The following is a 25,668-nucleotide window of genomic DNA, read 5'->3' on the forward strand; positions in this document are numbered from 1 at the left end:
AGGTGATGTGGAGGGTGGGAAATCATCTCAGAAGCTGAGGAATGGGCTAAAAAAAGTCTGAAAAGATATTCATGGAATCATTGAGAGAAATGCTGGAAGTGAAAGTAGAAATTAACAGTGTGCATCAGTTAGAAACATAAACATGCATATACAGGGGAGAACAGGTAAATTAAAATCACTAACTTTTCATCCCAATGGGCTGTGAAATGTCCTTGCTGATATTTTTAGGACCGGTTGGATTTTGGTCATGTTCCAAATGATTGGCAAATAACATGGATCAAATTATAGTCCTACAGCATTGAAGCAGACCCGTCCATCCAATCAGTCTGTGCTGACCGTTATCACAAATTAAACTGGTACCATCTGCTGGCACTTGGCCTATATCCCTCCAAATGTTTCATGGAGTTATCCAAATGTCTTTTTAAACATTCTAAGTGTACCTGTATCCAGCATTTCTGGAAGTTCATTCCACATGTGAACCACTGTTTTTTAAAAAAAAATCCTTCTTCTTATGTTAAAAATCGGCCCCCTGGTCTTGAAACTTCATACCCTCAGGAAAAGAGACTACCCATTCATCTTCTCTGTATCCCTCATCATTTTATAAACCTCTATAAAGTCATCTCTCAACCTCCTAACCAGTGGACCAAGTCCCAGCCTATCCAGCCTCTCCTTGTAACTCAGACCTTCCATTTCCAACAACATCCAGGTTAATCTTTTTTGAACACGGTCCAGTTTAATAATATCCTTCCTATTACAGGGTGACAAGAACTAGACACACTACTCCAGAAGAGGCCTCACCAATGTCTTCTAAAACTAAACACCTCCTTAACAACCCTGTCTACATGTGATGCAAACTTCAAAGAACTATGTATCTGAACCTCTAAGTCTCTGTGTTCTACAACACTACTGAAGGAGAAAGTGAGGACTGCAGACACTGGACATTAGACTCAAAATGTGTGGTGCTGAAAAAGCAAAGCCAATCAGGCAGCATCCGAGGAGCAGGAGAGTTAGCATTTCCAGCTTAAGCTCTTCATCGCTGTTGACTCTCCTGCTCCTTGGATGCTGCCTGACCAGTTGTGCTTTTCTACCGTCACACTTTTTACACTACTGAAAGCCCTATTTTTTATTTTATAAGTCCTGCCCTTGTTTGTTTTACTAAGATGCAATACCGTGCATTTATCCAAATTAAACTCCATCTGCCATTCCTCAGCCCATTCACTCAATTGATCAAGATCTCTTTGTAATCTTAGATAACCTCTTTAACTGTCCACTATACCACCAGTTTTGGTGTCATCTGCAAACTTATTAAGCATACCTTTTATATTCTCACCTAAATCATTTATGTAAATAATAAACAGGAGTATACCCAGCACCGATCCCTATGGAGCACCGCTGGTAACAGGCCTCCAGTCTGAAAAAACAACTCTCCACTATCATTCTGTCTCCTGCTGTTAAGCCAATTTATATTCAATTGGAAAGCTCACCCTGAATCCCACGTGATCCAACTTTACCAATTAGTCTATTTGGAACTTTGTCAAAGTCCAAGTGAACACATCTGCTGCTCTGCTCTTATCAGTCTTCTAGGTTACTTCCTCAAAAAGCTCAAATCAAGTTTGTGAGACATGATTTCCTTTGCACAAAACCATGTTGACTATCACTAATCCTTCCTTGACACTCTAAATGCACACAAATCCTATCTTTTAGAGTCGCCTTCGACAACTTACCCACCACTAAAATCAGAGTTCATAGTTCTGAGGCTTTTGCAATCCCTTCCTAAACAACAGCACAATATGAGCTAGTCTCCAGTCTTCTGGCACCTCACCCACGGCTATAAATGATACAAATATTTATTTAGATTTGTAGCTCCACAATTATCTCCATAACTCCCCACAACATCCTGGGATACACTAGATCAGGTTCTCAAGATTTATCCACCTTTATATTTTCTAAGACCTCTAAACATCGATTTCAGTAAAGGATTTTGTTGAAGTTCAACAAGAAGCCAAAACCTAGAAATCTCAAACTGCTTGGAAGATGAAAAACTAAATGTTCATGTTTCAGGTCATGAGCACTGAATGAAGGGCTGGCAAATAACCAATGAATACTCTAGTCATAATAAGTGAATTAATTTGATGAATGACCTGCACATCATTAGAAGAAGAAGGCTGAAATTGAACCAGACCCAGTGTGGAATGTGTTGGAGACAAAGTGTTGGGATAACACAAAATTGACTCAAAAAATGGGGCTGGGACAGATTCAAGGTTGTACTTTGATTAGATTAAATTAGATTGGAAATCGTGGTCAGCACTCTATTCAGGCCATCATATCTGTGTTAACTCTCCAAGATCAACTTAGTGGATCCAATCTCTTACTCTTCTGTTTTTCAATCATTTCTCCATTTCCTTTTTTAAAATATTTATGTTTTTCCTTTCACTTGTATTTTTGGTAGGGCTTGGCTATCTACTAAGGACACTCTGCACTAACAAATCTCTTGACCTCTACAATGTTCTTTTGACTTTAAATGAATGCTCGCCATTTAGAAACTCATCAGTGAGGGGACTGATTTTGCATTATCAAACTCAGGATTTGGAATATCTCTGTTTAATCCCTCATTCATTATCCTTACTGAGACCAAACTCGTCCTCCTGACTAACCCTTCATACCCTCCTACTTGGAGTGAAAATTGTCTGAACCCTGACTGATGTGACATTTTCTAAAATAAGGATGGAAAATGAATCTCAGTATTCAAAATGTGTTGAAATCAATTAGCATTGAACATTACTGTCACTTTTGTTTTTGTAGGCAGTTGAGAAACCCATTTCTTTAAGTATAAGACTTTGTTTTTTCAACACTTTGTGCATGAACTCTGAAATCTTGAGTCATTTTCAAATTTTATGTTTCATGTACAATTCCTTTTTCTTTGCAGAATGTATCAGCTCACATCTGTTTGTTCAATATTTCATCTCATACCTGTCTACACCATGCAAGTAGTCTGTTAACTTTCTCTGTCATCATCATGATTAATTGCTCTGCTTGTTTTTACTTTATCTGACTGTTGGTTTTATGCTTCCTATAACTGCATCCTGCTCATTTGTAAATATATAAAAGTACATTAGGTACTTATCAATTGCGATGGTGTGCTCATGATTTGGACATTATGTTCATTGATCACTAGAACATGGCAGCACTAATATATATTTGTAGATGCCTGAATCACGACCTGAACTCCAAACTGATTGATCCTATACCTGACTAAGGACTGATTGACGTGAAAAAGGGAAGCTCAGCCAGATAATGAACAGTGAGACTTCACAATCTGAATTGCAGCATGCAGGTTCTTCACTAGGGCAGAGGAACTGAATTACTTAATTAATATAACAAAACAAAGGACTGTTGATTCTGGAAATGTGAAACAAAAAACAAAATTGCTGGAGAAAATCAGCAGATCTGGCAACATCTGTGGAAAGAAACCAGAGTTAATGTTTCAAGTCCAGTGATTCTTCTACAGAACTGATCTGACATAGCTGACACTACTTGACACAGCTTCTGTTCCTCATTATGTTTGCTAGATTATATTCAGAGTCTACTCATTCAGTAACCTGTCAGGGCTCCATGTCTTTTTAAAATGTTGAGTTCATCATTATTTCCAGTACCACTTCCTGATATACATTTTAAAATAAGAATTATGGGATATGGGTCTTGCTGGGAAAGCCATCATTTATTGTTTTGAGAAGGTGGTAGTGAGCTGCCTGTATGAACTACAGGCAATGATGGTTACAGTTTGGAGGAGAGTGCCTACATTGGCAAAGGTTGCAACTTTGGAAGGTGTTGCCAGGGAGACCGAGTTGGTTGCTACAGTGCATCTTGTGGGTGGAACACACATACCACTTTTCATTGACGGTGAACTTAGTGAATGTTGGAAGTGTCAGATAGTGGTTTTTTTTGACATTTTTGGAGTTGGACTCAAACCACGCATTTGGAGCGTATTCCATCACAATGTTAACCTGTACCTTGTAGGTGGTGGACAGCCTTGGATAACCAGGAGATGACTGACTTCATAGCCACAGTGTTTGTTTGGCTGGTTTACTTCAGTATTTGGACAATGGTAACCCCCAGAATATTGATAGTGTGGGATTCAGCATTGGAGATGATCATTTTATGGCATGTGTGGCATTAATGTCACTTGCCACTTCATCAGCTCAAGTCAGAATGTTGTCAATGAGCTTGCTGCACTTGGACATTGATTGCTTATGTACCTGAGGAGTCATTAATGAAGTGAACATTATGCAATCATCAGTGAGCACCCTCATTTCTAACTTTATGATGGATGTTAGGTCATTGATGAAGCAACTGAAGATTGTTGGATCTTGGGCACTACCCCAAGGAACTCCTGCTGAGATGGTTGACCTCTGACAACCAATACCATCTTCCTTTATGTTAGACATGACTTTAACCAGCAGACCATTGCCCACCATGTCTCTTTGATAGCCAATCATAAATTACCAGACCTGTTTGAAATCTGTTCCATTTAACTCAGTACAGTATCCTTGCTGTGAAAGTGGAACTTTGTCTCTCTGAGGACTGTGCGTTCATCATACCTACAGATATTGTCATGAACAGATGTGGCTACTACAAATGCAGATAAGGTCAAGTAGATTTTTCCCGCTTGTTAGTTCCTTCACATCTGTTGCAAGCTCCATCTAGTAGTTATGTCTTTCAGGATGCAGCTAGCCTGGTCAATCACGGTGCTACCATGATACTGTTGATGAATGTTGAAGTCCCCCATGAAGAGTATATTGTGTGCCCTTGCCACCTGAATGAGCCCTCCAAGTGGTGTTCATCATGGTCAAGTATTTATTCATCAGCTCAGCAGCACAGTAGAATGTTTCCTTGCCCAAGTTTGACTTGATGCCATGAGACTTCACAGGATCCAAAGTCAGTGTTGAGGACTCTGAAGGCAACTTCCTCCCAACAGTACACCACTGTGTCACCACCTCTGCTCGGTGTTAAGGTGGTAGGACAGATGTACCGAGGAATTCTGATGTTGTCTGGAACATTGTAAGAATGACTGTGTCGGAGTGTTGCTTGACTAGCCCATGGGACAACTCTCCTAATTTTGGCATAAGTCTTCAGGAGGAAAGGTCATCAGAGGTGTGTGTTATCATTTCTGTTGTCTTGATTATGAGGCTAAGCAATATCACAAAGAACTAAGCACATTTTAGAAGCTATTTAAGGGTCAACTGTATTGCTATGGATTTAGAGATCGACATTTGGCCCACACTAGTTGAGGGTATTTCTAAGGGACGTGAATGAACCAAATGGTTTGTATGAACATTGACAGTGTTTTGAGTTCATCAGTAGAGTAGCTTTTAATTCCTGGTTGATAAATTAATTTCAGATTTCGCTGTCTATTTTGTGGTGTGTTTAGAGCCCACGTTCCCAGAGGTGTAACTGGATGTTGATAACTAGTCTATTGATAATGCTATTACTCCATCACCTCCCCCTAGTTCTGGGCCTTAAATCTGCAGTATAACCACCAGGAATTTGTCAAGACCTGTGACCCTGGCTGTATACAGTGCCTTCTATAGTTTTATGGAATGAACCGTGTTGGCCAAAGACCAGCATTTTGCTGTGGGCCTTAGAAGGTGGTACGAGTGGATTATCTGCCCAGTACCTCTGCCTCACATGGTTGCAAATGCATCAGCTTTGTGAAGGAATGAGCTGGGCTTTCACATTATTGACTGCGAAGATGTTTGTGGAGCTACCCATACTGATTGCTTGTTTAATTGTTCACCATTCACCAGTGGAAGTTGCAGAATTTAGATGTGATTTGTTGGTTGTGACATTGCTTAGCTTTGTGTATGGCATACTGCTTCTGAAGAATTCAGCTATCCTGACTGGATTGCTGTCTTCAAAAGTGCACAAATTGGTGCAATCGACAGATTACGTTTAATGCAGAGAAATGTGAAATAGTTCATTTTAGTAGGAAGAGGATAGAGACTTAGGATAAGTAGACAAAGTCTTTTTCCTGGGGTCGGGGAGTCCAGAACGAGAGGGCATAGGTTTAGGGTGAGAGGGGAAAGATATAAAAGAGACCTAAGGGGCAACGTTTTCATGCAGAGGGTGGTACGTGTATGGAATGAGCTGCCAGAGGAAGTGGTGGAGGCTGGTACAATTGCAACATTTAAGATGCATTTGGATGGGTATATGAATAGGAAGGGTTTGGAAGGATGTGGGCTGGGTGCTGGCAGGTGGGACTAGATTGGGTTTGGGATATCTGGTTGGCATGGATGGGTTGGACCAAAGGGTCTATTTCCATGCTGTACATCTCAGTGACTCTCTGATTAGGATATAGAATACACTAAGTGTGAGTTTGGGCAGATTCAATTATGGCTTTCAAAAGAGAATTCGATCATTAACTGAGGAAAAAAAAATGCAGGACAACAGGAATTAGTCATAGAGTCATAGAGAAGTGTAGCACAAAAACAGACCCTTCAGTCCAACTCATCCATGCTGACCAGATATCCTAACTTACTTTAGTTTTAAATTCCATCTGCCACTCCTCAGCCCATTCACTCAATTGATCAAGATCTCTTTGTAATCTTAGATAACCTCCTTAACTGTCCACTATACCCACCTTTTTGGTGTCATCTGCAAACTTCCTAACCATATCTTCTATATTCTCCTCTAAATCATTTATATAAATGGTAAACAGGAGTAGAATTAGAGGGAGTCAATTTAAAATGGAAAGGAGGAGACATTTCTTCAGCCAGAGAATGGTGAGCCTGTGGAATTCATTGCCGCAGAGCGCAGTGGAGACCGGGACGTTAAATGTCTTCAAGGCAGAGATTGATAAATTCTTAATCCTGCAAGGAATTAAGAGCTACGGGGAGAGGGTAAGTGGCATTGAAATGCCATTCGCCATAATTGAATGGCAGAGTGGACTCGATGGGCCGAATGGCTTTACCTCTACTCCTATGTCTTATGGTCTTATTTACCAGCACTTGGCCCATATACCTCTAGACCTTTTCTATTCATACACCCATTCAGATGTCTTTTAAATGTTGCAATTGTACTAGCCACCACCACTTCCTCTGGCAGTTCATTCCATACGTGTACCACCACCCTCTGCAAGAAACAGTTGCCCCTCAGATCCCTTTTATATCTTTCCCCTCTCACCCTAAACCTATGCCCTCCAGTTCTGGACTCCTTCCACCCCAGGGAAAAGACCTTGTCTATTTACCCTATCCATGCCCCTCATGATTTTATAAACCTCTATAAGGTCACCCCTCACCCTCTGAAACTCCAGGGAGAACAGCCCAGCCTCTTCCTATAGCTCAAATCCTGCAATCATGGCAACATCCTTGTAAATCTTTTCTGAGCCCTTTCAAATTTCACAACATCTTTCCGAGAGGAAGGGATCAGAATTGCATGCAATATTCCAAAAGTGGCCAAAGCAATGTTCTGTACAGCCGCAATATAACCTCCCAATTCCTATACTCCATGCTCTGACCAATAAAGGAAAACATACCAAACGCCGCCTTCACTATCCTATCTACCTGCGACTCCACTTTCAAGGAAGTATGAACCAAAAGTATGAACCTGAACTCCAAGGCCTCTTTGTTCAGCAACACTCCCTAGGACCTTACTGCTAAGGGTATAAGTCCTGCTAAGATTTGCTTTTCTAAAATGCAATACCTCGCATTTATCTGAATTAAACTCCATCCGTCACTCCTCAGCCCATTGGCCCTTCTGATCAAGATCCTGTTGTACTGTGAGGTAACCTTCTTTGCTGTCCACTACACCTCTGATTTTGGTGTCATCTGCAAACTTAATAACAATCCCTCCAATGTTCACATCCAAATCTTTTATATAAATGATGAAAAGTGTTGAACCCAGCACCGATCCTTATGCCATTTTATTGGTCATGGGCTTCCAGTCTGAAACGCAACCCTCCACCACCACCCCCTGTCTTCTACCTTTGAGCCAGTTCTGTATCCAAATGGCTAATTTTCCCTGTACAGTTCTGTATCCAAATGGCTAGTTCTCCCTGTATTTCATGAAATCTAACCTTGCTAATCAGTCTCCCTTGTCGACACCTTACTGAAGTCCATATAGATCATGTCTACGGCTCTGCCCTCAGAAGTAATCTTTGTTACTTCTTCAAAAAACTCAATCAAATTTGTGAGACATGTTTCTCACACACAAAGCCATGCTGACCATCCCTAATCAGTCTTTGCCTTTCCAAATACATATAAATCCTGTCCCTCTGGATTCCCTCCAACAACTTGTCCACTACTGACGTCAGGCTCACTGGTCTATAGCTCTCCAGCTTTTCCTTACCACCCTTCTTAAATAGTGGCACCACGCTAGCCAACTTTCAGTTTTCCAGCACCTCACCTGTGACTATCAGTGATCTCAGCAAGAGGCCCAGCAATCAGTTCCCTAGCTTCCCACAGAGTTCTAGGGTACACCTGATCAGGTCCTGGGATTTATTCACTTTTATGCGTCTCAAGACATCCACCTCTGTAATATGGACATTTTTCATGCTGTCACCATCTGTTCCCCACATTCTATATCTTTCATGTCCTTCTCAACAGTAGGGTGATCATCCCTTCATTATTTCTCAGTTCCACCCAAATAACCTCCCTGAATGTATTCCCAGGAATATCCTCCCTAAGAACAGCAGTAATGCTATCCCTTATCAAACCCCCCCCCCAATCCTTCCTGTAGCATTTGTATTCTGGAACATTAAGCTGCTAGTCCTGTCCATCTCTGAGCCATGTTTCTTTAATCACTATGATATCCTAGTCCCATGTTCCTAACCATGCCGAATTCATTTGCCTTCCCTGTTAGGCCTCCAGCATTGAAGTTAATGCAGTTTGATTTATCAGTCCTACCTTGTTCCTTCCCTCCCTGACTGTTTGACTTGCTCTCTTTTCCAGCTGTTCCAGTCTCAGATTGATCTCTTTCCTCACTATTTCTCTGGGTCGACGCCCTCCCACCGTACTAGTTTAAATCCTCCCGGCAGTCCTAGCAAATCTCCCCTTTCAATTCAGGCGTAATCCTTCCTCCTTGTACAGGTCACTTCTACCCCAGAAGAGATTCCAGTGATCTAAAAATATGAACCCTTCTCCTAGGCACCGGCTCCTCAGCCACGCATTCATCTGCTGTATCCTCCTATTTCTACCCTCACTAGTTCATAGCACTAGGAGTAATCCAGATATATTACTACCCTTCAGGACCTCCTTTTTAAATTCTGGTCTAGCTTTTCATATTCTCCCTTCAGAAACTCATCCTCTTCCCTCCCTACCTCATTGGTACCCATGTGTACAATGACCTCCCACTGGTCCCTCTCCCCTTTGAGAATATTCTGCACCCTCTTTGAGATATCCTTGATCTTGGCACCAGAGAGGCAACATTCCATTCTGTTCTCTCACTGCTGGCTGCAGAAAAGGCTGTCTGTGCCTCTGACTAGAGAGTCCCTTATCACAGTCGATCGATTGGAACCTGACGTACCCTTCATTACATTATGGCCCATCTGGATATCAGAAGCTTGGCTGTTCATCTAACATTCCCTTGAGAGTCCATCACCCCCTTCATTTTCCAAAGCAACATACTTGTTTGAAATGGAGATAGCCACAGAAGACTCCTGTACTACCTGTCTACCTCTTACCTTTCCTGGAGTTAACCCATCTATGTGACTGTATCCGTGGCTTTTCTCCCTTCCTCTAACTGCCTCACTCATGTAAATTCCTCATTGCCTCTAATTTTCACTCCAGTCAATCCATTCAATTTGATAGGATTCGCCACCAAAGACACTTCCTGCAGACATAATCGTCACTAACATGTAATATGACCCTAAATTCTTACATCTGACAAGAGAGTATTATCACTCTACTAAAGGCCATCTTTGCTCCTTGACAATCTACAGACATAGAAAATAGCACCATCTTTTTGCTCTTCAACAGTGCTCCAGGTTAATTTACCACTTGTGGTTTATATTTTTAAAATTTAATCCAGAGACAGATTTCAATAAAACATATAATCAAGAAAGAATCCACTTTACTCACTACGGTAGACTTACAGCGAAGTTAGCGGAAGAGTCGTATTCAGTAAACTATTCTTTCAGAGAGTCACCACAGACACAACTTTTTGAATGCCTTCCTATCCTGCAGCCGTCTCTTTATTCCATGAATCCCCATTCATGCCCTTCTGGGCTGAACCAGACACAATTCTGATTTGGTATCTGGCTACCTTATATTACCTTATCATGCTTGAGATGTTTTACACCAGAAAGAATTGAAAAAGAGGTCATTAATTATTGTATTTTAAAGCATTTTGTATTTTTTTAAAAAGGGACAGTGAACGAATGGGTAGTTTCTGAATTAATAAAAGCTGTTTTCTCTAAAAACTGTACAGGGAGCCTACAGCAATAGATCTTTATCAGTGTTTGTGCTCCACTCAAGCCTCTACCTATCATATTATTTCATCTATTAGTTTCAGTACGTCTGTTTATTCCTTTCTAACTTAGATGCTTGAGGTCACATTGATGTATAGCTTAAGTGTTCAGGTCAGGGTAGGATTTAGTATCAATGTTACTGTAAGCATCCGGGTGATTATGGTTAGAGTTCCTGCATTAACTGTGAAAGTAAACAACTTGAAACAGGTCAATAGAAATGTGCCTTAACAATCTTCGAGCAGTCATTGTGGGAAATCTCTTGTTGCTTCTCACTGCCTGGAATAGCTTTAGGAAATAGGATGTATCAAAAATAAATAGTTAATGGGCTATATTTAGGTTATATGTATCTGATCTTGGTAAGGCAGTAATTTTTACCCCAAGTAGTAACACTAATCATTTTTATGCCCCACATGGAGCACCGAGTGCCAAGCACTCAAAAGTATCATTACCATTTACCATGAAAGGCTGGCAGTTTATAACCCAGCAAGTTAAATTCAACTATTGAATTTTTCATCTGCCAGGCATGTGGGGACTTTCCATGTAAATATGTTTTTGAAATAAATTTGAATGGTTGCCAATAGCAGCCGTGAAAACAGGCTTAACATTTCCAACATCAATAAGTACTTTTTATAGTTGTACAGTGCCCAGAAGACAATTTGCAACAGTACACGTCCAACATTATTGCAGTGTTCCTCATGCTGTAGGCACAGGGAGAAGGAGGTAACATACTACTATGGATATAAATATCTAAAATAGGAGCAAAAGTAGAACATTTGTCCACCCAAACCTGCCTCTGTCATTCAATAAGATCATGGCTGATCTGTTTCAGGTTTGAATTCCACACTCCCATTTACCCCTTTGATTTCCCAGTCTAACAAGAATCTATTCAGCTCAGATTTTAAAAAAATTTGATGACCCAATCTCCACCACCACCTCAGACAGAGAATTCCAAAGTCTCTCAAATCTCTGGAATGTAGTGCAGCAAGGTATGAAATTGTTCACTTTGGCAGGAAGAATGAAAAGGCATGGAGAACAACGGATTAGGGATAGTCAGCATGGCTTTGTGTGTGTGAAATCATGTCTCACGAACTTGATTGAGTTTTTTGAAGAAGTAACAAAGAGGATTGATGAGGGTAGAGTGATGGGTTGATCTAAATGGACTTCAGTAAGGCGTTTGACAAGCTTCCTCATCGGAGACTGATTAGTAAGGTTAGATCACATGGAATACAGGGAGAACGAGTCATTTAGGTACAGAACTGGCTCAAAGGTAGAAGACAGAGGCTGATGGTAGAGGGTTGTGTTTCATACTGGAGGCCTGTGTGTTATGAAGTTGAAGGCATGAACTATACCTTTGAGAGTGAAAACAGAAAAGCTGGCAGGCAACTGTCATGTGACTGACTACAAGCCCAAAGTTTACCAGACAGTTTGAAGAAGTAACATTTTGCTGTGATCTAGATATCAATTGTTTTCACAGTAGTTTGAATTTAACCAGTTTAAATTATGCACCAACATACTAAAACCCAATCAAATTTGAATTATACTGTTTTGACAACATTGAACCAATGAGATGATCCAATGTTTTGGGGTATAAAAAGCTAGCATTTTGGACAGTTAGCCAGAGAAAGAGCACCTTCTGCCATCAAACAACTGCTATTCAAAACACTCTCTAAAAGGTATCATTTTATATGAAACATTTTTGCAGGAGAAGATTGAAGACAACCCAGGAGGATCGACATTCCTGTCTGGTTTTGAAAATCGATTTGCTGTAAATTTATTAGGGGCTTTATCCGATCAGTATATTGTTACAGAGTGGGAGGTAGATAACAAATTTTGAAGAGAAAGGGGATGTGGAGTTTTAAATGGTTGTTGTTTAGTATTCTCTTTTAGAGTTAAAGAATAAATTGTTACTTTTCTCTTTAAATAGTGGAATTGGGTAGTTTTCTGTCACTCATACTTTAACAGATTATGAGGCGGGGTGAGCTTTTCTGTGTTTGGTTTAATTAGCAGAAGGGTTCACTGTCGTGTTGTAACATGTGGCAGTCCACTGGTCACAAGGATCGGTGCTGGGTCCACTACTTTTCATCATTTATATAAATGATTTGCATGTGAACATAGGAGGTATAATCCGTAAGTTTGCAGGTGACACCAAAATCAGAGGTGTAGTGGACAGCAAAGAAGGTTACCTCAGCTTACAAAGGGATCTTGATCAGATAGGCCAGTGGGCTGAGGAGTAGCAGATGGAGTTTAATTTAGATAAATATGAGGTGCTGCATTTTGGAAAAGCAAATCAGAGCAGGACTGATACACTTAATGGTAAGGTCCTAGGGAGTGTGGCTGAACAAAGAGACCTCAGAGTGCAGGTTTATAGTTCTTTGCAAGTAAAGTTGCAGATAGATAGGATAGTGAAGAAGGCTTTTGGTATGCTTTCCTTTATTGGTTAGAGAATTAAGTATAGGGGTTGGGAGGTCATGTTGCGTCTGTACAGGACATTGGTTTGGCCACTTTTGGAATATTGCGTGCGATCCTGGTCTCCTTGCTATTGGCAGGATGTTGTGAAACTTGAAAGGATTCAGAAAAGATTTACAAGGATGTTGCCAGGGTTGGAGGATTTGAGCTATAGGGAGAGGCTGAATAGGCTGGGGCTATTTTCTAACCTGGAGCGTCAGAGGCGGTAGGGTGACCTCATAGAGGTTTATAAAATCACGAGGGGCATGGATAGGATAAATAGACAAGGTCTTTTCCCTGGGGTGAGGGAGTCCAGAACTAGAGGGCGTGGGTTTAGAGTGAGAGTGGAAAGATATAAAAGAGACCTAAGGAGCAACTGTTTCATACAGAGGGTGGTGTGTGAATGGAATGAGTTTCCAGAGGAAGTGGTGGAGGCTAGTACAATTTGCAACATTTAAAAGGCATCTGAATGGGTATATGAATAGGAAGAGTTTAGAACGATATGGGCCATGTGCTGGCAAATGGGACTAGATTGGGTTGGGATATCTGGTTGGCATGGACAGATTGGACCGAAGGGTCTGTTTCTGTGCTGGACTTCTTTGACTCAAACTGCACGGTTCCCAAGTGCAAAAGTCAGTGTATGGATCGCAACTTTCAATCTCAATGACTTCGACAAAATAACTGAGTTTGTTCCCAATATAAAACTAATTGGAAATATAAGCTGTGAGGAGAACACTGGCAAGACAAGTGAAGTGAGTGGGCAACATGATAGGGAAGTATAAAGGTATTCACTGAGTAATAAGAATAGAAACATTTTTTAAAATGTCTTGTAATTTATAAATATTGATGCTGAGAGAAACTTACATATATTCATACAAGAAAAATTTTAACGTGGACACAAGCAAGGGAAATGACATTTTGATCTTATTGCAAAGAAATTAATGTACAAGAAGAGGAATGCCTCGGTACAGTTAATATAGGGATTTGGTGAAGCCTTATGTGTACTGTGCAGTCTGATCTCTAAACATGGAAAGAAATATTTGCATTGGAGATATTACAGTGGTGGTGAATCTGAGAAAATTGGGCTGTATCCTTCTGAGTTTAGAAGAATGAGACATTCCCAGCTATCGCAAGTTTGTAGTTTAGGGCAGCACGGTGGCACAATGGTTAGCACTGCCTCCTCACAGCGCCAGTGATACTGGTTCAGTTCCTGCCTCAGGCAACTGTCTGTGTTGAGTTTGCACATTCTCCCCATGTCTCCGTGGGTTTCCTCCGGGTGCTTCGGTTTCCTCCCACAGTCCAAGGATGTGCAGGTTAGGTGAATTGGCCATGCTAAATTGCCCGTAGTGTTAGGTAAGGGGTAAATATGGGGGAATGGGTCTGGGTAGGTTGCTCTTCAGAGGGTCGGTGTGGACTTGTTGGGCCGAAGTGCCTGTTTCCAGAGTGTAAATAACCTAATCTAATCTAATCGTGATCACATTGAAACATAAAAATTTGCTGCAGTTAACAGGGGCACCCATTAAGGAATTGTTTCCCCTTGTTGGGTAATGTAGAAATTTAAGGCACTGTTTCATAGAGTACAGGTTTATCATTTATAACGGAGATAGGAGAGAAATTTCTTCCCTTGGAGAGTTGTGAATCTTTGGAATTTTCTACTCTAGAGGGCTGTGGATGCATGCTGATTGAATATATTGAAGGCTGGGATTAATTTCTGGCCTGACAGAAAAGAAATCAGTGGCACAGTGGTTAGCACTGCTGCCTCGCAGCATCAGAGACCCGGGTTCAATTCCCACTTCAGGCGACTGACTGTGTGGAGTTTGCATGTTCTCCCTGTGTCTGCGTGGGTTTCCTCCGGGTACTCCGGTTTCCTCCCACAGTCCAAAGATGTGCAGGTCAGGTGGATTGGCCATGTGGTAAAAGATTAACAATGATTGCATGAATGGTAGACCCTGCTTAGGGAACTATAAGATTCAATCCTATTTCTTATGCAGTTAGGCCAATGTATTCTGCTCCACAGTGTTAGTTTCTGGATGAAAATAGTTACATTCAATTAACAAGCAGTGCACAGCAAGGTTGCTTCTGCAATTTGCTGTTTATATTTACTTATTGCCCTCCTAGCTCAGGTAATTTCCAAAATTATGGCAATGTAAGTCATATCCTCCTTCCCAGTATCTCAGCTGGAAAACTGAAAAAAGAGTTATTAAAAGAATTAAATAACAAACCTAGACACAGGCATCTGACTTAAATTACTATTGCTGCACATGCGCAATATGTCCAATCAAGCCTGCTCAACCCTGTCTGATTTTCCACCTTAGGTCGACTTTCATACCCTAGTCACAACTTGGAGGAAAAAAAATATCCTGTGCTCAATCCCAAGTGGCTGACTCCTGACTGAAAAGTAGTTCTGTTCTTTAAGAACCTATGCTTCTAGATAGCAGCCTCTCAGCATTTCCCCTGTCAAACCTCAAGAATTTTATACCTTAACCTCAAGTATTAATGAAATCTCCTTTTGTGCCTCTCAATACCAGAAAATTTTATTTGATCTCTCCTCACTTGATGACTCTCTCATCCTGGGAATTAATCTAGCAAAACCTTTGTTCCTCCTATTGTCGTCCCGTTCCCGTTCTTAATCTTGTTAACTGGATTCATACAATGAAAACTTTTCCCCTTGTTAGCTGACCTTGAACACTGAATGCTTCCAATACTGTTAAGTGGCTTTACATAATGACTACTTTTCCACCTTGTTAACCCATTACCCTTGCCTCCAACACCCCATTGTTAACTGAAATTCTTACTTGATCTGAGTCAGCTGAACCTTTTGTTTCATAAAACTCGACTGAACTTTCCCTGCCTGCTTTTACCCTATACACATTCTCATTCTAAGGCAAGTATAAAGATGACTTGAGTCTTTAATATGGTAAAATACCCCAAGGTGCTTCACCAGGAGTATTATCCCTCAAAATTTTGACATTTTTTCTTTGCTTGGCTAAGGAGATCAAAATTGCACATGGTATTCCAAAGTCCAACAGTTATAGCAAAACCTCCTTACTCCAACCTTCTTTCAGTAAAGGCCAGCATAACATTTGCTTTCCTAATTGCTTATTGTATTGCATGATAACTTGTAGGTTTTGTGCAGGGGTTCACAAGTTATTTGAATATCAACCATTATTAGTGTCATATTATTTTACTATTTTCCAGTTCATTCCTATCAAAGTAGATAATTAAATATTTTCTCACATTGGTCTGTTTCCATGCTGTACATCTCTGTGACACTGACTCGTCTCCATTTGTCCTCTCTTCATCCCAAACTGCTGCAGTTCTTTGCAGGCTTTGTACCTTCCTCACAGCTTACTTCCCCACTTAGCATTCTATTATCAGCAAATCTGGATACATTACACTCCTTCCTCCTCATCTAAGCTATCAATATAAGTTGTAAATTACTGAAATCCAATCTCTGATCCTTGCAGCATTCCACCAATTATAATCTGCCAACATAGAAAATTGTTTATTCCTGTATTCTGTTTTCTATCTGTTGGTCAGTGTTCAGTGCATACCAATATATCTCTAATTCCATGAACCATTGTCTTGTGTAGCAATCTCTTGTGCTACAGTGTATCAGTGATTCCTGAAGAAGGGCTTATGCCTGAAATGTCGATTCTCCTGCTCCTTGGATGCTGCCTGACCTGTTGCGCTTTTCCAGCAACACATTTTTCACTGTATCAAATACCTGTGTAAAAATCCTACCTATGTTGACCTTCCTTATCTACCCTCCTAATTACACCCCTCAAAATTGATAGGTTTATTAAGTACTATTCCCTTTCATAAAACAATTTGATTCTGCCTATCAATATGATTCTTGAAGTGATCTGTTAACATGTTCCTCATGGCAGATTGTAGTGATTCCCTACTATTGATGTCAAACCAACTAACTATAATTCCCTTTTTACTTGCTTCCTCCTTTCCTGAACAGCGAAGATATGTTTGCTACCTTCTAATACGTGAAGAGGACTGTTCTTGAAAATGAATAGATCGCTGTAGGTGCCTTCCAGGGATTTGTCAGTTTTAGATCCATTAACATTTTAGAACAGATATTAATTTTATGTCCGTCACGCACAGTAGACCCTTGATTTCCTCACTAATTCTAGGACGTTGTTTATATAGAACATTACAGCACAGTACAGGCCCTTTGGCCCTCGATGTTGCGCCGCCCTGTCTTACTAATCTGAAGCCCATCCCACCTACACTATTCCATTTATATCCATATGCCTATCCAATGAAGACTTAAATGAACTTAAACTTGGCGAATCTACTACCATTGCAGGCAATGCATTCCATATCCTTACTACTCTGAGTAAAGAAACTACCTCTGACATCTGTCTTATACCTATCTCCCCTCACTTTAAAGCTGTGTCCCCTCGTGTTTGCCTTCCCCATGCTTGGAAAAAGGCTCTCCCTGTCCACTCTATCAATCCTCTGATTATCTTGTACGTCTCATTTAAGTCACCTCTCAACCTTCTTTTCTCTAGCGAGAACAGCGTCAAGACCCTCAGCCTTTTCTCGTAAGACATTCCCTCCCTACCAGGCAACATCCTGGTAAATTTCCTCTGCACCCTCTCCAAAGCTTCAACATCCTTCTTATAATGCGGTGACCAGAACTGTACACAATACTCCAAGTGTGGCCACACCAGAGCTTTGTACAGCTGCAGCATAACCTCCTGGTTCCAAAACTCAATCCCTCTATTAATAAAGGCCAAAACACTGTATGCCTTCTTAATAACCCTTCAATCTGGATGGCAACTTTCAGGGATCTGTGTACATGGACACCGAGATCCCTCTGCTCATCCGCCCTCCCTAGAATCTTACCATTAGCCCAGTACTCTGCATTCCGATTACTCCGTCCAACCTCTCACTTCTCCACATTAAATTCCATTTGCCACCTCTCAGCCCAGCTCTGCATTCTATCTATGTCTCTCTGCAACCTACTACATCCTTCATCACTATCCACAACTCCACCTCCTTAGTGTCATCTGCAAATTTGCTAACCCACCCTTCTATGCCTTCATCCAGGTCATTTATAAAAATGACGAACAGCAGTGGACCTAACACTGACTCTTGTGATACATCGCTAGTAACTGGACACCAAGATGAACGTGTTCCATCAACTACAACCTTCTGTTTTCTTTCAGTAAGCCAATTACTTATCCAAACTGCTATGTCTCCCACAATCCCATTCCTCCGCATTTTGTATAACCTTGGGGAACCTTATCGAACGCCTTGCTGAAATCCATATACACCACATCAGCCGGTTTACTCTCATCTACCTGTTTGGTCACTTTGTCAAAAAACTCAATGAGATTCATTAGGCACGACTGATCCTTCACAAAACCGTGCTGACTGTCCCAGATCAGATTATTCTTTTCTAGATGGTTATAAATCCTATCTCTTATAACATTTTCCAACAATTTACCAACAGCTGAAGTGAGACTCACTGGTCTGTAATTACCAGCGTTGTCTCTACTACCCTTTTTGAATAGGGGAACCACATTTGCTATCCTCCAGTCCTCAGGCACTATTCCTGCAGACAATGATGATTTGAAGATCAATGCCAAAGGCTTGGCAATGTCTTTCCTTGCTTCCCAGAGGATCCTAGGATAGATCCCATCTGGCCCAGGGGATTTGTCTATCTTCACATTCTGTAATAGTTCCAATACCTCTTCCTTATGAACCTTAATCTCTTCTAGTCTGGATGAAAGTATCTCTGTATCTTCCTCGCCAACATTGTCATTTTCTATGTTCAACACTGTTGAAAAATATTTATTTAGTGTTTCCCCTATCTTCTCTGCCTCCACACACAAATTCCCACTACTATCCTTGATTGTAATTTAATTCTCGTCATTCTTTTATTCCTGACATACCTATGGAAAGCCTTAGGATTAACCCTGATCCTACTCGCCAACAACTTCTCATGTCTCCTCCTGGCTCTTCTGAGCTCTCTTTTTAGGTCTTTCCTGGCTTCCTTGTAACCCTCAAGTGCCCTATCTGAGTTTTCACATTTTGCCCTATCATAAGCCGCCGCCGCCTTCTTGACCATAGATTCCACTTTCTTAGTAAACCACGGCTCACGTGTTCTATAACGTCCGCCCTATCTAACAGGTACATACTTATCTAGGACACACTGGAGCTTTTCCTTGAATAAGCTCCACATTTTTAATGTGCTCATCCCTGCAGTTTTCTCCCCCAATCTACGCTTCCTAAATCTTTCCTAATTGCATCATAGTTTCCGTTCCCCCAGCTGTTACTCCTGCTTGGTGGAGTATGCCTATCCCTTTCCGTCACTAAAGTAAACCTGACAGAATTGTGATCGCTGTCTCCAAAGTGCTCACCTACTTCCAAATCTAACCCCTGGCCAGGCTCGTTACCCAGTACTAAATCTAAAGTGGCTTCGTCCCTTGTAGGCCTGTCTACATACTATGTCAGGAAGCCCTCCTGCACACACTGGACAAAAACTGACCCATCTATTGTACTCGTTCTGTAGTGTTCCCAGTCAATATTTGGATCGTTGAAGTCCCTCATGACAACTACCCTGCCTCTCTCACTCCTATCGAGAATCATCTTTGCAATCCTTTCCTCTACATCTCTGGGACTATTCAGAGGCCTATAGAAATCTCCCAGCATGATGACTTTTCCTTTCCTGTTTCTAACCTCAGCCCATAGTACCTCAGTTGATGAGTCCCCAAACGTCCTTTCTACAACTGTAATATTGTCCCTGATCAATAATGCCACACCTCCCCCTCTTTTACCATCTTCTCTGTTCTTACTGAAACATCTGAATCCCGGAACCTGCAACACCCATTCCTGCCCCTGCTCTATCCATGTCTCTGTAATGGCCACAACATCGAAGTCGCAGGTACCAACCCATGCTGCCAGTTCACCCACTTTATTTCGGATGCTCCTCGTGTTGAAGTACACACACTTCAAACCAGGTTCATACTTGCCCGTGTCAGGTAAATGATTTTGTAACTCCCTACTCTCATCCTCTTCTGCACCTGTCCTACAATTTTGGTTCCCATCCCCCTGCTGTATTAGTTTAAATCCACATGAATAGCTTTAGCGAATTTCCCACCCAGGATATTGGTACCCCTCTCGTTTAGATGAAGACCATCTTGCTTGTAGAGGTCCCACCTACCCCAGAAAGAGCTCCAGTTATCCAAAAACCCAAAACCCTCCCTCCTGCACCATCCCTGTAGCCACGTGTTCACCTCCTTTCTCTCCCTGTTCCTCACCTCACTCACGTGGCACGGGCAGCAAACCAGAGGAACAACTCTGTTTGTCCTAGCTCTAAGCTTCCATCCTAGCTCCCTGAATTTCTGTCTCAAGTCCCCATCTCTCTTCTGACCTATGTGATTGGTGCCAATGTGGACCATGACTTGGGGCTGCTCCCCCTCCCCCCGAAGGATCCCAAGAACACAATCAGAGACATCACGGACCCTGGTACCCGGGAGGCAATACACCAACCGTGAGTGACTCTCATCCCTACAGAACCTCCTATCTGTTCTCCTAATTATCGAGTCCCCAATGACTACTGCTCTGCTCCTTTTTTCCCTTCCCTTCTGAGCAGCAGATGCCCCACTGCTTTCCCCTAGTAAGTCATCCCCCCCCCCACAACAGTATCCAAAACGGTATACTTATTGTTGAGGGGAATGGCCACAGAGGATCCCTGCACTGCCTGCCAGTTCCCTTTCTGTCCCCGAACTGTCACCCATCTATCTTTTTCTTTTATCTGGGGAGTGACTACCTCTCTAAGTCTTGTCAATAACTCCCTCTGCCTCCCAAATGATCTTTGTGTCTTCCATTGTGAATGTGTCTGATCAGAAAGCATATCAAATGTATGGTTCAGGAGAAGATGCAAGTCAGCGCAAATGAGATGGGGTCTTATGTAGCATTTTGCGTGAGAACATTTATTTGTAGGATATTCTAGTTACCTAATGTCCTTTCTTTTTCCACTTTGCTGATGAGTGTGGTAAATCTGACTTCTGAGTCATAGGGTTGTGGGTCAAATGCCATTGTAGTAACACACAGCCTAGGCTGACGCACATCTGCGCGGTCAGAGGTTCCCTTTTTTGGATGAGTTTTAAAGCCAAAACGGTGCCATCCCCGTCAAGTGATTTTTGAACGATCAATGTAACTGTTTTGAAGAAAAGTGTATTCTCCCTACGTCTTGACTGATTTATCCCTTGATCAGCAATCAAAACAGATTATCTGATTATTGTTAAATGTTTTCTGGTCCTTGCTGTGTACAGTTTGGTTGTCACATTTCCCATTTCGCAACAGTCATTGCACTTCAAAAGAAATATTGATAATAATACGCATTGAGGTTCCTGAGATTATGAAACCACAAGATAAAATCAAGTTTTTTAAAAAAAAATTGAATTGTACTCTGTAAGTACTAATTAATAGATATTAATAGAGTTATGATTTCCACTGATTTTATTTTCTTAAAATCCTTAAATAAGCATACAGGTGAAAAGCCTCCTTCCTTCCATGGGCTACACTAATCCAGTTCTGGGCTTAGTCATGGTACACAGTAACATGAAAAAACATGCAATTTAATCAGCAAATGGGACTAGAATAGTTTAGGATGCCTGGGCAGCATGGATGATTTGGACTAATCAGCACACCCATTACTAGATTACTAGGTCTAAAAACTAAGGCTAAGAAGAGGAAGTGTAAAATATGAATTTAAGGATAAGAAATGGTTTTATCTCTGGTCTTGGACATGAATTTCTACTTTTATTTCTGAGTTGTATTCTGGGAAATTTTCAGATCTTTTATTTTGTTCTGATAAAGTGACAAAAATAGATGAATGTAAGACGGAAGTGTGGATTGTGCTGTAGTTCATTTGAAGCAAAAATGATTAATTCTGGAGTGACTGATTCTGGAAAAGTATATACAATACTTAGAAAATTTGTTTTCACTGTCAAATACTGAATCATCTTACACTGTAAAATGCTAGAAAATGGCAAAGAAACTGACGCAATGTTGAGTATATATCCCGCTTAAGTAATAGCAAGTTCTTGCCTGATTGAATTTCCATGTATTATTTTCATCTGTCCTAGGCAAGAGGATGGGGTGTTTCAGTTTGCAATTTGATCCCAAAGAGAAGAACTCCTGAAATGCAATGCAATAAATGAAAGAGTTTAGCTTATCCATTTTACTGAAATTAGTGGCTTTGGGAATAAGGAATTGGCAGCAAAGACATTTGAAATAGAGTTTGGTGTAAGATTGCAAGAGTTAATGAGTTCTTACATCTTTGTTATCACTAGAAGCATGAGGATCATGTATAGGCCATTCAATTCTTTGAAGCCTATTCCTAAGTTTTTGGGGTTCTTGTGGCGCAATGGTAGTGTCCCAACCTCAGACAAGATGTCTGGGTTCAATTCCCACCAGCTCCAGAGGTGTGTCATAATAAATCCGAACAGGTTGATTTAAGAAACTTCCCAAGTTCTACATAATTTGAGTTGCATGCCTGATATCGTGCTCGCTTTTGTTTATCACAAATTCTGATTCTTACTGAATGTTGACTCCTTTAAGAATTCCCTTACTTTATTTGATACCAGTTTTCATGCTGACAGTTTTATTATATTTATGTTTTGGTCAACATTTGCAACAGATTTATGATAATTTTGTTTTGTCTTTCAGGAAATTCATCTTTTCTGGATGGGTATCATCATGAACCCACTAAGGTAAATAGGATTATTGGGATAGAAGGTTCAGCTGCTGCTTGTGGGGCAAATAGAAAATATTCCTCCTGAGTGTCCTGTGTGTCTTTAAATATGCCCGTCTGTCTTTTCAGCTTAGAATATTATATGCGATCAATTCAGGTCACTAGTGAAACTGAAGGGCAACCATTAATTATCTTCAGTTGACTTCTCTGTTTGCATTCATGATTAAATTGTTATAGAGTGTTAGACTATCAGTGAGTAGTGTTAATTTTTGTCAATGACAGTAGAGTAGAAGTTAATCACTCTTACTGGTATTCGTTAAGAATTTGAGGACTTGTATTAATATAGCACCTTTCACATCCTCAGAGCATCCCAAGGCACTTGACAGTCAAAGTACATTGGAATTTTCTTATCATATTGCTGCATGATTAATAAATACTGCAGCTAATTTACACGCAAGTTTCCACCGGTATTCATGAGATGAAATAAAACACAAATAAAAACAAGGGAGTGGAAGCTAATGCTGCAGTTACATAATTTAAGGTTATATCCAAAGTGGGACAGTGTTCAGTTCTCTACTGTACATCGAGAAAGATATATTGAATATGCAAGGCCTTAATGCAGATTTAGCAGAATATTACCAGAGTTGTTAAAATGTAAAGTATAAATTTGCTCTGGCTGTATTTTGCTTTTAGAATTTTGAGGAATAAGCTCATTAAAATGATCAAATGTTAAAAGAACTTGAAACAGATAAGTCAAGAGAAACAATTTCCTCTGAGGATTTACAATCAAGGGAGCAAAACCTTAAAATTAGAGCTACATTATGCAGGAGTAATGTGACAAAGCGCATTTGTATGAAAATGACAATGGAAATCTGGAATTCTAACTACCTCCACATTTCTCCTTGCCCCTCAGATTTTTGATAAACTAGGTTAGTAAGGACTACAGAAATGAAGTTAAAATGCTGGTACCATTAAATGGAAAAACTGACTCAATCAGTTGATTGGGCTACTCTCCATGTTCCTGAGGAATTCACTTGCATGGCAAAATTTCTCTTAATCTTAATTTTGCAGTGATTACTCATCACTGACTTCCAAATTAAAGGACATAGTCTTTACGTACTCACTCTGTCAAGACACTTGCTAATTTTTAAAGTCAAGTCTCCTCATGGCAAATTTAGGATGTGTTGACAAAATATCCATGTTATCCAGAGGAAAGTTATGACATACAGTCATGCACTAAAAGATATCAGTATTCTGGGCGGAGAGAAAAACTGGAAAGGCAGTTCAGTGGTCCCTGTCATCAGAGTTTGCTGAGATGACCGTTTTGTTGATCGGAAAACTAATCAGCAAATCTCAGTTCCTTCTCCTGGTTCTTAGAATTGTTTGCAAGAGACCAGGATGATTAGTTCACCCTTATGTTTAATTAATAAGTCTCTGACTTATTAATTAAACATATTAGCTTATAGTAACCGATGAGCGGAAATAAACTGGCTGTCATCAAGCTTTTACTGCAGATAACAACAGCTCCTTTCCTTTGAGGTCAAATAGCTTCTGACCCAAGCATTCACAGCTACAAGTTTTTAAGCTAGCTAGGAGCCAATCCCATAGTTGTTGGTAGGCTAGAGGTTTTTTTCCTGGGCTTTTAAAATTATCCTCCCTTTTCAATCCACAATCAAAAATGTTAAAAAAAGATACAGTAGCTGTCTTGGTCTATCATTCTGGCTGATGCAGTAACTCCACCCATGACAGTTATTTTCATACATTCACCACCATCAGCCTAAAGAATCTGAATCAAAATTGCCTTTGTTGTCCCTTTAGGTTTAAAGTTGTCTGCTGTTGTTAATGAGATTATTTTAACATATTGGGGTGTATCTCCTGTTGGGATGTTATAATGGTAGTGGAAATTCTGGTTATACATGTACTTTGTTTTCGGCGCAAAGTTAGTGCAACAGATAAAGCTCGAAAGGACGTTATCTTATTTATGCTAATCTTGTATCAGAGATCAAAATACTTCCTTTTGTGGCTGCCCTTGTTGAGGCTGTTGTCTTTTTGGGGGGTTGGGGTGGGGAGGGGAGACTATATTTGGGTTTCAGGAGCTCATTTTTAATTTTCAATATCTCACTTCTTATGTGATGCAGTCAGACAATAGCAATACCTTCTATATTTATGTTGACATATTGAGTATTTGGACTCTCACAGAAGCAGAATTAGAAGAATTAATTAATATCCTCAAAAATGACCAACTCTTCAATAAAATAAAAGCCAACGCACGCAAGTAAAGTATTGATTTCCCAACTGCAGCAATACTTGACACTAGAAAACGTGCATAATTCAACAATGAGTTTTATTTTTCAAAATAACTGAAGTCTTCTACACACAGTCATCACCTCAAGCACACTTTCTGCAAACTGATGAGGTCACAGCTAATACAGGTACTGTATACAGAGGAACCTTGATTATCCAAACGTCAGTTATCCGAATTTCAGATTATCCGAACAAGATCGCAAGGTCCTGATGCTTGGCTAAACTATGTTGTCTGGCATTCAGATAATCAGGGTTCCTCTGTGTATTTAGAACATCTCAAATCTCAATCTTAGTTTTAAGTTGAAAATTTGAGTTCATCACAACAGCGACCACTATAATTTTCCCCGTGTATGGAGAAATTGTGATTATGAAGTTGTCAGCCATTGACAGAATAGGAAATCCAGTTGAAGAACTAAGTAACTGTGATAAACAAAAATTCGGGTCTGGTAACTCCAGTATAATCAAGCATATGCATGTGTGTCATATAATTGTGCCAACCAATTGGGACAGAGTTGGGTGCAAAAAGACAGGCAAGCCATCATTTGATATTGAGATCTCTCTGTGAAGGGATGTTCATACCCTGCAACTACTGCTCAATTTTGAGTAAATGAAAAGTGCTGTCAACAAGTGATAAAGATAAATTTATGCAGCAAGTGGAAAGCAGTGGTGCAAACAAAAAAGCAGGCATCCCTTACGGGTGTTAAATTCCAGATTTGAGTTTTTCCATTATTTT

The 25,668-nt window shown here is 40.5% G+C and overlaps 1 protein-coding gene across 1 annotated transcript in view; it reads left to right on the forward strand.

The window, feature by feature from the left end:
- The window catches only part of usta (uronyl 2-sulfotransferase a), an 86,435-nt gene that overhangs the window by 1,534 nt on the left and 59,233 nt on the right, over positions 1 to 25,668 (forward strand). Inside the window, exon 2 of the mRNA XM_072581336.1 lies at positions 22,607 to 22,650. Coding sequence (XP_072437437.1) covers positions 22,607 to 22,650 — 44 coding nt within the window. The remainder of the gene's footprint in view (positions 1 to 22,606; positions 22,651 to 25,668) is intronic.

This window comes from Chiloscyllium punctatum, chromosome 11 (assembly GCF_047496795.1).
Source record: "Chiloscyllium punctatum isolate Juve2018m chromosome 11, sChiPun1.3, whole genome shotgun sequence".
NCBI classification, from domain to species: domain Eukaryota; kingdom Metazoa; phylum Chordata; class Chondrichthyes; order Orectolobiformes; family Hemiscylliidae; genus Chiloscyllium; species Chiloscyllium punctatum.